Below are 14,695 nucleotides of genomic sequence, written 5' to 3' on the forward strand. Positions count from 1 at the left end.
TGCAGGTTCCTTTTCTTACCACGAATCCAGTAGGATCGGAAGCAGAGAGGAAGGAGGGCGGGCAGTGGAACATAGACAGGGATCACACGTTTCAAAGAACCTCCAGTTACGGCTAAGTAATCTCCACTTCTTCTTCGAGCGCTGATCCCTATGTGTATCCCACGTGTGGGCGGTGGGCAAGCGTAATCTGTCAGGAGGGTGCAAGGATGCCGGCAAGACAGATGTGTTGAAGCACTGCAGTTCCCACGGCCGCATCCGCAGCAGAGGCCCGAACTGGTGTGTTCTGTTTTGGGAATGTGCGACTGGAACTCCAGTCTGCCGCTCTGCATGTGTCCAGTAATGGTACTTCCTGCAAGGAGGCTGTAGAGGCAGCGTGTGCTCTGGTGGAGTGATATGTGCGAATTGGGGTAGCACACTACGGTGCACCAAGGAATCCATTTAGAGATTCCCTGAGAGGAGATAGCTCATCCTAGTGACATTTGTACTATGGCAACAAATAGCCTAGGTGATTTTCTGATCGATTAGGTTCTCTGCAGGTAGAACGCTAAGGCACATCTGAGGTCGAGGGAACGAAGTCTCCTCTCCTCCGCAGAGGCACAGGGTTTCAGGATGAAAACAGATACGGGGAATTCAGAAGTAAACTTGGGGAGGAATTTAGGGTGCAGGCTTTCAGACCAAGAAGAGACAGATTTTGGAATGCCGCCAGTAAGTGAAAACAGACAGTTATGACCCCAATCCAGCCAAGTATTTAAGCGTGGCCTTAAAGTTACGCCTGGGCTTCAGTACTTTGCTGGATTGGGGCCCACCCCTCCCCACTGAAAGCGCTCTGCTCTTGATTTCAGCCTTTGCTAACAAGCCAATGCTGCAAAAGGCAGAGCTGTGATGAGGGTGTTCCTCATCCATCCGGAAATTAACTCTACCGGCTGCTGGTGCCACCCCACCCCCAGAGCAAAGGAGGAGCCCGAGCAGAGCCCAGTTCGGGCTGTGGAGGAGCAGCACCCTCCGTCACTGCCCTCACCGGTCTCCACTTTGGAATGATCCATCCGGTCGGTGATCTTCTCCTGACGGATGAGGTAATCGACGATCTGCACTCCGATTGGCGGCTCTGAGTGCTCCCATTCCACCACCACCAAGGTGCTGCTGGGCTCGTGCACGGTGGAGAGCTGCAGCCTGAGGAAGAGGAAAAACCAAGGTGGGTCAGGCCCTGTGAATAGGCAGCTCCTGCCCACTCTAATGGCACCATTCTTTTCTTCCCAACCCTCTTCAGTGTGGGGCTGGCTCCACCTGTTGCTCCCTCTGAGCTACCGGAGACTCACTGTCCTCTGCAGCCACACGTCACAGGCTGGGTTATGCCCTGTGCCTCCCAGGAGGCAGGGCTGTGAAGACATGATCTGTAGGGTAGGGGGAAAAGGTGATTGGTGACAGCCTTGCATGGCTGCCTGCAGCCCAGAATAGCCAGTGTACAGAGCACAAGGCCAGCTGCTTCCCCTCCTCATCCAGCCCATCCTGCGCCTAAGTTGCTCCTGCACTGGGGTCCCGTCCCCCCCCAAACACTAGTTTAATGTAGGAAAACTGCAGCACCAGTCAAGCCTGGTGTAGTTTTCCTTTGTGCAGACATCCCGCTGATTTCTGAGACCGCCCAGCCCTGCCTGGGGAAGGCAGCTGTTTTCAAGCAAGTGCTGCTGAAACTTTTCTGCCATACTCAACTCCCCCGCCGCGCCAGGAGGTCGCCCCTCAGGGTCAGGGATCAAGACCTTCTACAGGATGGAGCGGGGGAAGCTCGAGCTGCTGCTGCCACCCCAACTTCCAGCTTCACGCTGGTTCTGGGCCTCTCGCTCCGGCACCTTGCACCAGCACCAAAGTTCCCTTCAAGAGAAATAATCTCTGCGAAGGAGAGGCAAAATCAGCGTGGGAGAGACGTACACTGGGTGTGGGAGGGGCGCGCAGGCCGGGAGCCCGTCGGCACCAAAAGCACTCGAGTCGCACCGGCACCAGTCTTCGATGACATCCCCACTCCCGGAACACCACAGGGTGCTCATGGTGGCCTCCTGCAACAGCTGAGATAGAGAAGGAGGGTTAAGGCGCGGCAAGCATGAACGCTCATCACCCACTGTGCCACTGGGTGAACCCTCATCATCCGCTGTGCCACTGGCATCTGAAAACCTGTAACTTTCTGTGCATGCCTCTCCCCACACAGCCCTGAGTGCACTGCCACAGCTGGGAGCTTGGAGACCTCCTAGCGAAGAGGGGACACAGAGAGAAGTCAAAGAGGATGGGGGCCATTCACGGGGCAGGGCAGACGTGTTCAGCCTTCACCCATCTGCAACTGGTTTCAAGTGGCAATTGCTGAGCCAGGCCTGGGTCTGTTTACTCCCACGCATGCTGAATGGTGGCTGGTGCTCTGACCTGATAAGCTAGATGGCAGCGTGCCAAGTGCCTGGTCACTATGGTGACCTCACACAGCCCCGCAAAGGCAGATGCCTGTCTCTGGGACGCTCTCTGGCTTTTCCTCACCACTTACCTCGTGCTACACCCCTTTGAGCTGTACCTACATGCTCCACGTGGCAAACACCAGGCTGGCTCAAGAAGAAGAGGTGGAAAGGCCAGTGGGCAAGTGGCAGTGCTGCCAGCCGGCCACACCACATGAGGGCTGGCTGTCATTCCAGGCCCGCCAGAGCCATTCACTGCTAATAACCTCAGCTCAGCCAATCACCAGCCTGCCATATTCTACCCCTCTCTCAGCAACCGGCTCCTCACCCTCTGGGTTTGGTTGTGGGTGACCAGCTCATAGATGGGCGCTGCTTTGGTGACCTCCAGCAGAATTGGCTCGGCCGGCACGTCCGGGCTCGAAGTCACATGGCAGAGCGGGCATGAGGAAGGGCAGCGGCCTCTGCTCTGGCACTCCATGCGGACCCCAGCTGCCATCCGCTTGGTGCCCGACTCGGACAGGCTGGCGACGTATTCGGGGAAGGTGAGAACCTTGGGGTCCCGCTCTCGCTCCTCAGACTCATCAGAGGGGGAATTGCCTGTGAAATGAGAGAAAGAGGGGGGGAGCGGAAATCAGGCCAACCCATAATGCCCTCACCTGTTCTCCCTCTGCAGCCCCTGGCTCTTCCAGTACCATAGATGGCCACACTTGACTTGGTAGTCGGGAAATACTGACCAGTAGCGGGTTTACAATGGCGCCATGGTGCTGGGCCCAGGCTCCAAAGGGGCCCCAGCCAGCCCGCCCCGCTCTGCTTGGGCCGCAGCTGGGGTCGAGAGAGCTGGAGCGCCGTGCTGCCTGGGTGGGGCTGCTACCCACCCCCAGCTCCGCACTACCAGGGGATGACCCCTCCCTGAGCTCCCCATGTCGTGGCCAGGGGCTGGGGCTGGCCAGAGGCGGATTTACAGTAAAGCGCAGGTGCCCTGGCATGGGGCCCCGCAACGGCAGGGGGCCCCAGGGATGGGCAGCTGCAGGGGCAGAAGCTTGGTCCAGCCGGCTCCAGGGGCTCCTGCTGCAAGGCAGGCTCCGCCTGCACCCACTGGCAGCCAAGCTTCTCCCTCTCCCGCCTCCTCCCCCGAGCATGTCTTGTTCCTGCCCCTCCCCCCGCCGCTGAACAGCTGTTTGCCGGCGCTCCTGGAGGGAGAGGGACAAGCAGGGATGCAGCACGCTCAGGGGAGGAGCAAAGGCGGGGCCCCTGCACTCCCCCTACACATACCCCCCCCAAGCTCCCTGCCATGAGCCGCTCAGGGCAGGGGGCTGGGAGCACCCCCACCCCTAGCCCCCTGCCCTGACTCCTGCAACCCCTACATACCCAGCCCCCTGCACCCCATGCCCTGACTCCTGCACCCCCCCACCCCCACCTTGAGTGCCAAACGGGAGTCCTGCACCCCTCGCACCAAACAGGAGTTGCCCCAGGTAAGAGCTCCACACCCCAACCTCCTGCTCCAACCCTGAGCCCCCTCCTGCATCTTAACTCCTGGCCAGACCCTGTACCCCAACCCCCAGCCTGCTCCTGCACCCCGACTCCCTCCCAGACCCTGCACCCCCAGCCCTGAGCCCCCGCCCGCACCCTAAGTCCTGGCCAGGCCCCGCACCCCAACTTGTTTTTACATTTTTTTTTAAAAGCGCTCTTATCCAAAGCGCTTTACTGTAGTTAGCTAATGGTACAAACAATATTTGGAAAGATCATTAAGTGTCCGCCGAGACTCTCAGCGATTTTCAAGTGGTCTGTGGAAAAGTAAGTTAGACTACAAGAACAATCCAGGTACCTCACTTTATTTTCCACTTACTTGCTATTACTTATAGGATGAAGATGAAGAAAAGAAGAATGAAAAATGGGGGTGGGGGGAGAAGATGAGAGAATGTTCTTTTTCTTGGCTGGGTCCCAAGGAGGGGCCCCAAAAATGAAGCTGAGCACAGGGCCCCACTAACTCTAAATCTGCCACTGGGGCTGACCCCTCCCCCACAGCTCCCCACGCCACAGCCAGGGGCTGACCCCCCCCCCCCGAGCTTCTCATGCTGCTGTCAGGACAGGGGCTGACCCCTCCCTCGCCCCAGCTCCCCACACCACTGCCAGGGGCTGGGGCTGGCCCCTAACTCCTGCCCTAAGCTCTATTCTACCTGCAGCTGGGGCTGACCCCCCAAGCCCAGCTGGCTGACACCTCACCTTGCCCCCCCCCACGTTCTGCCATGTCCTGCTAGGGGGGCACACCGGACTTTTTTAGTAAACTGGCCGTTTGTTCATTTGCTCTTGCCAACTGATCAACTGCCAACTAAATGCCCTTTTTTGTCAAAAGTGTCAGGATGACCAGGACAGAGCTTAAAAAGGGAACTGTCCTAGCCAAACGGGGACGTATGGTCATCGTATCTCCAGGCAAGTGGGTCCTGAGGGAGTCTGTCCAGGGCGGGGCCAGACCCTGACCTGGCTAATCACGCCATTCCCGAGAGGCCGGAGTGATTCCCCAGCCTGGCACTGGACCGGTCCTGGCCGCACTGCCAGCTCAGCCTGGCAGACGCCGTCACATTCCAGCAGGGCCGGTGAGTGTGGCCAGGGTGTGAGGGAGTGGGTCTCTGGAGGTGTGTATGGGGCTGTTGGCCAGTGGGGAGTCTCTTGGGGGGCGGTAGGGGAGGTCTGTGTGTTGGGATGCTGGGCAGTGGGGGGTCTGAGTGGGGTTCTGTGTAGTTGTGGTGGTGGGCTGTGGGGAAGTGCATTGGGAAGTAGTGGTGTGGCTGTGTGTGAGGGTGCTAGGCAGGAGTGGGGGGGTGCTGGGCAGGAGTGGGGGGGGCACAGTATGGGCCCACCCCCAAGGGAAAGGGGCACACTGGCAGCACAGGGCTGGGCGGGCCAGTGTGCATCCGGCAACTGCCAGTTAGTATACAGTGCCCTTGCACTGGGCTGGGTGGCCCCACCATCCTATGCCCCACTGCCCCTGGCTGGCCACAGATACTGACTGGTGATTAGAGCAGGGGACCAGGCATCATGACCTCAGAATTCCTTTCCCTGCACTGTCACTGGCAAGTGACCTAAAGGTCTCTGTGCTTCCATTTCCCCACATCCTGGCCTCTGGCTTGGGGTTTGCTTCCCTGGCTGCTCTCTGCTCACACGCAGAGGCTGAGTCCCCAGGCTATCTGCAAGTGACTGAATTCCATCTGCAGTGATTAAAATCTCCACTGGTGGGAGCCTTTCTCCTGGGGGTGAGGCAGGGGGCATAGTGAGAGTTAAGGTTTATTCTGGCTTCCACTTGGACCTACTTTCGCATCCCGAGACCTTCCTTAAAAATCCTCCTTTTGGGGTGAAACATTCCATGCTTGGTCTCAAGCCCAGGAGTAATTTTTGTTAGGTTTGAGGGAAATCCTTTTAGCCCTTTGTGGGTAAGAATGGAGTGAAAGAATAGATTTTTTTCAACTTAAAACATTAACACTTTTTTTGAGGGAGGAGCATTATTAATTCAAAGCAAGCATTTAATCAGTTCTCATTCCACCCACTAGAGGGCAGTGTAGCACAGAGTCTCCACATCATGCATTTCACTTTAGGCTTTTATGTAAGACAACTAGGAAGACTTGATCCAAAGCCCACTGAATTTAAAGAAAGGGAACTTAGGATCAGGACCCCTCCTTTGGAAATTTTGGCATGAACCTCTCTGTACCTCAGTTCCCCCATCTGTAAAATGGGGGATGACGACACTGACCAACCTTTGTAAAGCCCTTTGGAATCTAGGAGTGGAACACACCACAAACCATTATTAATTGGCTTGGCAGGATTCATAGTTTCAAAGATGCTACAGCCAGAGGGGACCACTGTGATCCTACAGGAGGTCAGAGTAGATAACAGACTTCCCAGAATTAATTCATGTTTGAACCAGAGCATGTCTTTTTTTGGAGGGGGAGCGTGGGGGGGGGGGGGGGGCGGGGATCCAACCTTGATTAACAGATTTCCAGTGATGAAAAAATCCACCACAATCCTTGCTAAGCTGTTCTAGTGGCTAATGACCCTCATTGTACAAAATGGGCACCAATTTTTCAGCATGAATTCTTCCAGCCTGAACTCCCAGCCACTGGATCTCATTATACCTTTGCCTTCTAGCCTGGAGAGCCCATGATCAAATTTTTTTTATTTTTATCTATTTCAGTTTTCACAGTTGCACAAAATTATGAGTTTTAAGCATTTTTTTCTATTTGTATTAATTTAAATGTTCACAGTTGCAAGCAATTATGGGGGGGTGTTAAATAATAGTTATTTAATGACAGATGTTGCAATTCAAAAAGTTACAGCTTTACAACTGTTAAAAAACGCAAACTGTCACTATCAAATGTCAAAATATGCCAAGTAACTATCCTTCAATCAAACTCTAGTAAGTAGTTACTTTGCCTATCCGTAACAGTCGATCATCATTGATGAAGATGTTCTTTCATCGGTTTGTGTTTATATGGTGAAATCAACATTTACTGAAAAAAAATCTAATTGTGCCAAACCTAATTATTCAGTATTTAATAAAAACAGGACTTGCATAAAATGTTAATAGCCAAAAAAGAGCACTATAATAGTTATAAAAACCATCTTATTTTCCTCCCCAAAAGCCTCTCTCCTTGTTCTCTCTCTCAGAAATCTACCTGTGACACTTGTTGGAAAGGTGGATAAAAATCACTTATTAAAAATAAATAAATATATAAATAAAAATCTGATTTTTTTTAACTTTAAATCATTTTTTAAATTTAAAATCTGATTTTATTTAAATAAAATCAGCTTTTGACAGCAGTAGCCTCTTCTGCAGCTGGAGAGAGAATATTTTCTTCATTTCTGCTTATTCAGTTGGTTCAGTTCAATGACTAATTCAGTCAAAGTTGAGAAACTGTCTGGCATTTGAAAAAATCAGGAAAGCTTGTTTTCTATATCCAATCAATAGCTAAAAACAAAGTACAAGAGGATGAGATCTACTAATTCTAAAATCTTGCAGACCAGTTCCTTCTCAATCATTAGTTCAGTCATGATCTGAAGCAGAAGGGAAAGAGGGAGGGTAGTGGAATACAGACAGGGACCACACATCTTGAAGAATGTCCAGTTACAGGTAAGTAACTTTCTTCTTTGCGAGCTGGTACCGATGTGTACTCCAAATGTGGGTGACTGGTAAGCAGCCGTCAGCGGGGGTGCAAGGATGCAGGCGATACAGATTACTGTAATACTGCCGTTCCCAAGGCTGCATCTTCAGAAGAGGCTTGGACTAAAGTGTCATGCTTCGTGAAGGGATAGATGCAACTCCAAGCTGGCACCTTACAAATGTACACCAGGCAGCCACCAAAGGTTTGGGAAACAGATGAGGATGGTGTCAATGATGGCTTGCAACTCTTGAACGTCCTGTCAAAAGTGACCTTTAGCCAGTGGATGAGGTTGGATGGCTGACGCTGAGGTGGATGGAGCTGCATACCTTGGTCTTTGCAACATCTGATAATTACGTGGTGGTTCATATGGTCACTGGTGGTAGAAAAGCTGTAGAAAAGGCATTGTATATACACCTGTTTATGATGTTCCTCCCTTGGGGGCACAGTATAAATGCCTATGGAGTGGAGGGTTGTCCTGGAGTCATAACTAGTGCAAAGACTTGACTGTCTTTTCAATAAAGCAATTAGCTGGATCAAAGGGCAAATCCTCCATGTTGTTCTGAATCTCGAACCCTGAAGAGAGAAGCCATGATTCACGCCACAATAATACTGTGGTTGCTCTAGATGTGGTATCGGCCATGTCAACCACAGCGTGGAATCAAGTTATTGCCATGAGTCTACCCTCGTCAACAAAGGTTTGGGAATTGGGCCCTTTCCTCCTGAAGAAGTTTATCTTTAAACTCCAAGAATATGAAGTAGTTCATAAAATCATACTTGGCTAACAGGGCCTGGAAGTTAATGATTCTAAACTGGAAGCTGGTAGATGTGACCGCCTTCCTCCCCAGAAGATCAAGGTGTTTAGTGCCCTTGTTTGCAGGGGTGGTCTTGGAGTGTTGTGGCCCAGATTTTTCTATAACTGCTTGTGCTACTAGGAAGTTGGGGGCAGGACGGGTGAACACAAATTCTGCCCCTTTTGCAGGGACAAAGTATCATCTTTCAGCTATTTTGGGGATAGGGATGCATGACGCAAGCATGTGCCATACCACCCTGGCTGGTTCCACAATAGCCTGGCAGAGCTACCTGATTTGGACATCCTACAGCCCAGTGGACCCAGAGTGTATGCTGCATGCCATTAACTTCCTCAAATGGGATCTGAAGTTCAGATGTCACCATCTGCAAGAGTTCTTGTATTGTCTCTGGTCATCAGGTGGGGATGGTGAAGATGGGGCAATTGCCACATTGTGGGAGGATGATACACACATCAGTAACGCTGGTACCAGTAGATCGGGGTCTCGATGTCTTTCTCCTCTGTATACTTTGGCAGAGCCTGTTGTCTGGGGGAAGAGGGCCTGTGAGACTCTCACACAGATCCAGGGTGCCATGCATATCCCATGGACCCCAACAGGGCCAGTATATTTTGAAGGCTGGTTGGGGGGATCCCAAGGCATCAGGTACCAATGGTCTCTGGAAGGGTAGTTTTGTCTGGTTGGAGGATGGGTCCAGAACAGTCTGGAAGCCCTGTCCAGGCTAACCTTTGTTCATGGAGGCAATGATTCATCCTGGACATCAGATTGAGGAAAAGGTATAATCTGGTTCCATAGCAGTACTGTCGCTGCTTGCTTGTGGATGGAGTAGGGAAGCAGCTCTTTCTCCCTGAGGTGGATTCCACTTCTGGTGTTAAAACATCCCTCAGAAGGCCTGGACCCGAAAGCAGAGGAGATTGTGGGTGAAGATATCCTCCAGGGAGGTATAAGTCTCAATCCACCCTGAAGTGTGAGGGGTCCTGGTAATCGGTATTGTTGGATCTGGTGTATCCATGGGCTTAGTGGTTGATGGGTACTTACAGGATTGGGCTGGTACCGTTAAAGGAGAAGAGTTCTGCCTGGAGCTCTTTGTCAGTGCTGGCAGATGCCGATTCTTCAGTTTACTAGCTGGTACCGGAGTTGGTACCTTTGGCTCCTTGCTCCTGAGTGCCTTACCCTTGTGACTAGGAGGCTTGTGTGGGCCTAAGTTTTTAGGACTGGAGTATGAGGACTCACCTGATTTGGAAGGAGTCGGGAGGGATTCTCTCTCTTGCAAGCAGATCTGGAAGGGGATCTGTTCTTGTGTCTGTGAGAGTGTCCCCTACTCTCATAAGAGCCCGAGACAATGGGTCTTTGGCTTTATTAGATCTGGCCTCTACTCCAAAGCTAGTGCTCGGAGGAGCGCTGTCGACGGGCTGCATATGAGTGGGGTCTCATAGCTTTGTCCATCACGTACTTCCTCAGACAGAGCTGTTGTCCCTCTCGGGTCCGAGGAGGGAAGGAGAAGCAGATATTGCATGTGGAGGAGATATGAGCCTCCTCAGAGCAGTAAAGATAGTGCTGGTGGTCGCCACTGACCAAGACTGAGGGAGGACAGGAGAAACCGTTCTTAAACCCAGAACTCTGGGCACAGTCCTTCTGGGCACAGTCCCACTGAGGGGGGAAAACAGAGAGGGTCTCTACACTAACTATAAAGAGACTACTAAAACACTAAGAACTATATACAATTATGTTTACAGATAAGAGAGACAGTGCGAAGATATCTACAGACACAGAGGATTTCGAATCAAGCCATGTGGTGGTAAGAAAGAACTAGGGAGACAGTCGGCTCACACCTCTCATTATCCCCTCAGTGCTGACCACGAGGAACTTCAGGGCAGAGGCATGGACTGACAGACATTACTTGCATGATTTTCCAGTCTCAGGCACCTGTGGTGGAATACATATAGGGACCAGCACTCAGACAGAACCACATCAATTCAATTCACTAACTACAGATAATACTTCCTTCCTAATACTTCACTTGGTTTTAAATACAAAATATATTTTGATGATTACTTTTCTCTTATGTATCCAGCACACTTAAGGTAGGTTTATTTAACCAATAACAAACTAATTTAAAATGCTGGTTTTGTGCATTTTTAATTGAAATCTAATTTCCAGCCAAATGAGTCTTGACACAAATATAAAAGTAAAAAATTCGTGAAATAAATAAGCAATGTGCCATTCACCATTTTCCAACATAAAAATAGGTAAAAAATACGAATCTGAATGAATAAATGTGTATAGACATAGACATAGTGTATTCTCCTGATTAACAAAGAATAATACCGCATTTGATGAAAAGGGTGTATTTCATTGTGAATAAATACCTTTTAATGGTTACCAACTAAAAAGTATAAATGCAAAACAAAATTAAAATTGCTGATTTAAATCAAGGGTTCCTGCTTGTTGATTTAAATCATGATTAAAATTGCTGACTGATATCACTTTAATTTATATCAGTCCGCTTTGGTGAGGGAAGCAGAATTGTTTCTTAACGCAGTGTTTTGGAGAGTTCCTACGATATCAAAGTAGCTCAAGATACTCTGAAACGTCTCTGCTTGCTATTAACCAAGTACACCTATACCTAATATATTCAACAGCTAAAACAACCTACAGCAAAGAGACCACTAGGTGGTGCTGTGACGCCATGAATTGTTCCAGGCCTGGGAATAGCATATGACAGCAATGATTTAAAAGACCTATTTAAGATCAATTCCACTCCTGCAGCAACGTGCAGTATAGTTCCTCCAAAAGCTCCTGGATCAAACAGCAGAGATGAGCTGCAGGCTGATATTAGGCAATGGGCTCATGTCCTTGGAAGCGGGACAATCTCCACTAACGAGTGAATCAAGTGAAGTGTCTTTCTTTTCAAGGAAAGTTTCTATCGAATAACACAGCATGGGGCGAAACAGCCCAATATACCCAGGGAGAAATCTTCAAATGAAACTTCTTGATTGAAAAGAAAGGCAGTGAGCTTTTCTTGCCATTGCTGCGCTCTGAAAATATGAGGCCAGATTGTCAAAAGACCTCCACACCCAGCAGCAGCCCATGTCTGTGTGCATGTGTTCTGTATGTGAGCTGCTGGGTGCCTAGTCATCCGAAAATCCTACCCGGGCGGGAGATCCGTATTAGATGCTGGGCAGACATAGTGAGTGTCCCTCAAAGCTCAGGTGTGGAGAGTCCTAATCTGGAACAGGGAACTAAAGAGAAGAGCAAGGGCTCCATCAAGGAGGTGCCCAGACACCAGACAGCTCTCCCTATCACCCCGAACAGCAAGAATGTGCTGAACTAATGTACCTTCTCCAGCACCCAATGGGGCCCTCCTTCAACTCCTACTGACTTCACGGGTGGGGGGTGCGCTTGGATCTGAGGACACACTTAGGCCCTGATGCCTATTAACCCCTGGTCTCCAGGGCTTTCCCTAACCTCTGCTTGTCCTTTGTGCTGCAGCTGGGAGTGAGCTGCAAAAGGATCCAGGCAGGGTTGAGAGTGGTCTAGAGCATTGCAAGGGCAGGTGGGTGCTGTTCTGAGTGGGTGGATGAGAGAGAGAGAAGGAGAAGAGATGCAACACACGAGAAGGAGAGGAAGAAAGCTCTCCAGCTTCCTTGGCTTCCACCCATCAAAGACAGCAGCTGTGCCCAGCTTCCTGCAAAGCCAAATAAACCCTGGCAGTGTGATTCATAGCAGTGCGCTTCGGGATTGGCAAAGCACATCTGGCTGCTATCTGCCGAGTGAGAACAAGACACGGAGAGAGGTGGAACTAAGTATCCCTGCGGGATTCAGGATGCTCTAATCTCTGTTAGCAGTGGGGGAGGGAGTAGTGCGTGCGAAGGGCTGGCTGGGGAGCAGCTACCTGCTTGTTCTGGGACTGGATCCAGATTGTGTGTACATATATGACTCTGAACAACACCATCAGTGTAAAGAGGGTAGAGACAAGCCAGGTTTGCAACGACCAGAGCGGCGTGGAACAAGAGAGGGTTGGGACCTGACTGCTTCTGCCTACACCTGGAGGTAGTGTGTGAATTTAGCACTGAAATACAGCCAGGCCACTGGTAACAAGAGCTGGGGCTTCTTGGCAGATGTGGGACATAATGAAGGGCACATAAAGGTCCAGAGGAAGAGCCCATCTCCTTTTCCCACCAGCTGGGCTTAGCAGTTGGATCCCTTTTGCCTTACAAACACTCTGCTAACTCTGTCTAAAAGCTGTTCATCCTGTTGCTGTGCTGGGCAATGTCTGTAATCTATAAACGATGCTCTCTAAAGGCATCTCACCTCTAGCTCCTTGAGCTCTTGGCCTTCCCTTCACTTCAAACAGCCACATCACTTCTCTCAATTCTGTCCTTTTGGGATTTTGAATAACTCACCAAGTTGCCCTTCTGCATCTCTTCCTTTCCAAAGGACATAACATCCTAGTCAATACCCAAGACCCTGTAGTCCTTGACACATTCTCTTTGCCCTTTGCAGTAGCTTCTCCATTTCTACGATGACCTTCTCCCAATACGATGACCTCAGTGGAGCACAGAATTCCATCCAAAATCAGGCAGTCAGTGGTCCGGATTCACATGGGACTGTCCTGATTTTGACCAGGCCATCCAGTAACTTTGCTAGCAGGACATCAAAAGTGTCCCTGAAACATCTCTAAGGATCTCTTGCGTTACAGCACGGCATGGCAAGGTGACGATGCTGCTTGCGAGATGGAGATATTTTGTAAACTGATGGCCCTGATGCAATGGTAACAGAGTCACAACAGTGGAGCAGGGCATATTTGCCCTTGGGGATGATCATGTTATTATTTATTTACATTTAGAATAATGCAGAAGTTCCCATGCACAGGCTCTGAGCTCCCAGCTCATAATTTACAAACACCAGCTATGCAGGTCGGGAAGGTGTCCTGTTCTACCAGGGAACAAGATCATCATCAAATAGTAACTAAATAAGTGGCAACACAAGATGTTGTAAGAATCATTTCCTTCAACCTGTCATAAATGATCTGGAGGATGGTGTGGATTGCACCCTCAGCAAGTTTGCAGATGACACTAAACTGGGAGGAGTGATAGATACACTGGAGGGTAGGGATAGGATACAGAAAGACCTAGACAAATTGGAGGATTGGGCCAAAAGAAATCTGATGAGGTTCAACAAGGACAAATGCAGAGTCCTGCACTTAGGACAGAAGAATCCCATGCACCGCTACAGACTAGGGACCGAATGGCTAGGCAGCAGTTCTGCAGAAAAGGACGTAGGGGTTACAGTGGAAGAGAAGCTGGATATGAGTCAACAGTGTGCCCTTGTTGCCAAGAAGGCCAATGGCATTTTGGGATGTATAAGTAGGGGCATAGCGAGCAGATCGAGGGACGTGATCGTTCCCCTCTATTCGACACTGGTGAGGCCTCATCTGGAGTACTGTGTCCAGTGTTGGGCCCCACACTACAAGAAGGATGTGGAAAAATTGGAAAGAGTCCAGCGGAGGGCAACAAACATGATTAGGGGACTGGAACACGTGAGTTATGAGGAGAGGTTGAGGTAACTGGGGATGTTTAGTCTACGGAAGAGAAGAATGAGGGGGGATTTGATAGCTGCTTTCAACTACCTGAAAGGGGGTTCCAAAGAGGATGGCTCTAGACTGTTCTCAGTGATAGCAGATGACAGAACAAGGAGTAATGGTCTCAAGTTGCAGTGGGGGAGATTTAGGTTGGATATTAGGAAAAACTTTTTCACCAGGAGGGTGGTGAAACACTGGAATGCGTTACCTAGGGAGGTGGTGGAATCTTCTTCCTTAGAAGTTTTTAAGGTCAGGCTTGACAAAGCCCTGGCTAGGATGATTTAACTGGGGACCGGTCCTGCTTTGAGCAGGGAGTTGGACTAGATGACCTCCTGAGGTCCTTTCCAACCCTGATATTCTATGATTCTAGGTATGTTTTTAAGGTATTTCCACCATCAAAACCAACACCAGCCTATCTAGCAGAACTGGAACATAAAAGGGTTTGGGATATGGAGTGTTTGACTCCTAAGCTGATGGTCAGAAACCACCTCAAGTCTGCAGTGCACAGAAGTTGTTCCCCTCCGATAGCTGTTTGACAGCCTGTGTGAAAGAAGCGGTGGTTCCCATCTTTGCAAGCTGAGATGGGGCCAGCCCCAGTTACATGAGAGACAGCCTCGCGCTCCATGACTGTCACCTGTCACAACAGCCGCATCACAACGAGTTTGAGAGTGACTCACCTGTGTGCAGGAGCAGGGGCTTTCGCAATGACGGCCCCACAAACAT

At 50.4% G+C, this 14,695-nt stretch overlaps 1 protein-coding gene across 2 annotated transcripts in view; it reads right to left on the reverse strand.

Moving 5' to 3' along the window:
* ASTN1 (astrotactin 1) overlaps positions 1-14,695 on the reverse strand; it is a 182,761-nt gene that overhangs the window by 10,851 nt on the left and 157,215 nt on the right. For both annotated transcript variants that reach the window (XM_074960999.1, XM_074961000.1), the window contains exons 17-19: positions 2,758-3,026; positions 1,924-2,057; positions 1,019-1,170 (exon numbers count right to left, since the gene is read on the reverse strand). In XM_074960999.1, coding sequence (XP_074817100.1) covers positions 1,019-1,170; positions 1,924-2,057; positions 2,758-3,026 — 555 coding nt within the window. The remainder of the gene's footprint in view (positions 1-1,018; positions 1,171-1,923; positions 2,058-2,757; positions 3,027-14,695) is intronic.

The sequence above is a fragment of the Natator depressus genome, chromosome 8 (assembly GCF_965152275.1).
Source record: "Natator depressus isolate rNatDep1 chromosome 8, rNatDep2.hap1, whole genome shotgun sequence".
In the NCBI taxonomy this organism is placed as follows: Eukaryota; Metazoa; Chordata; order Testudines; family Cheloniidae; genus Natator; species Natator depressus.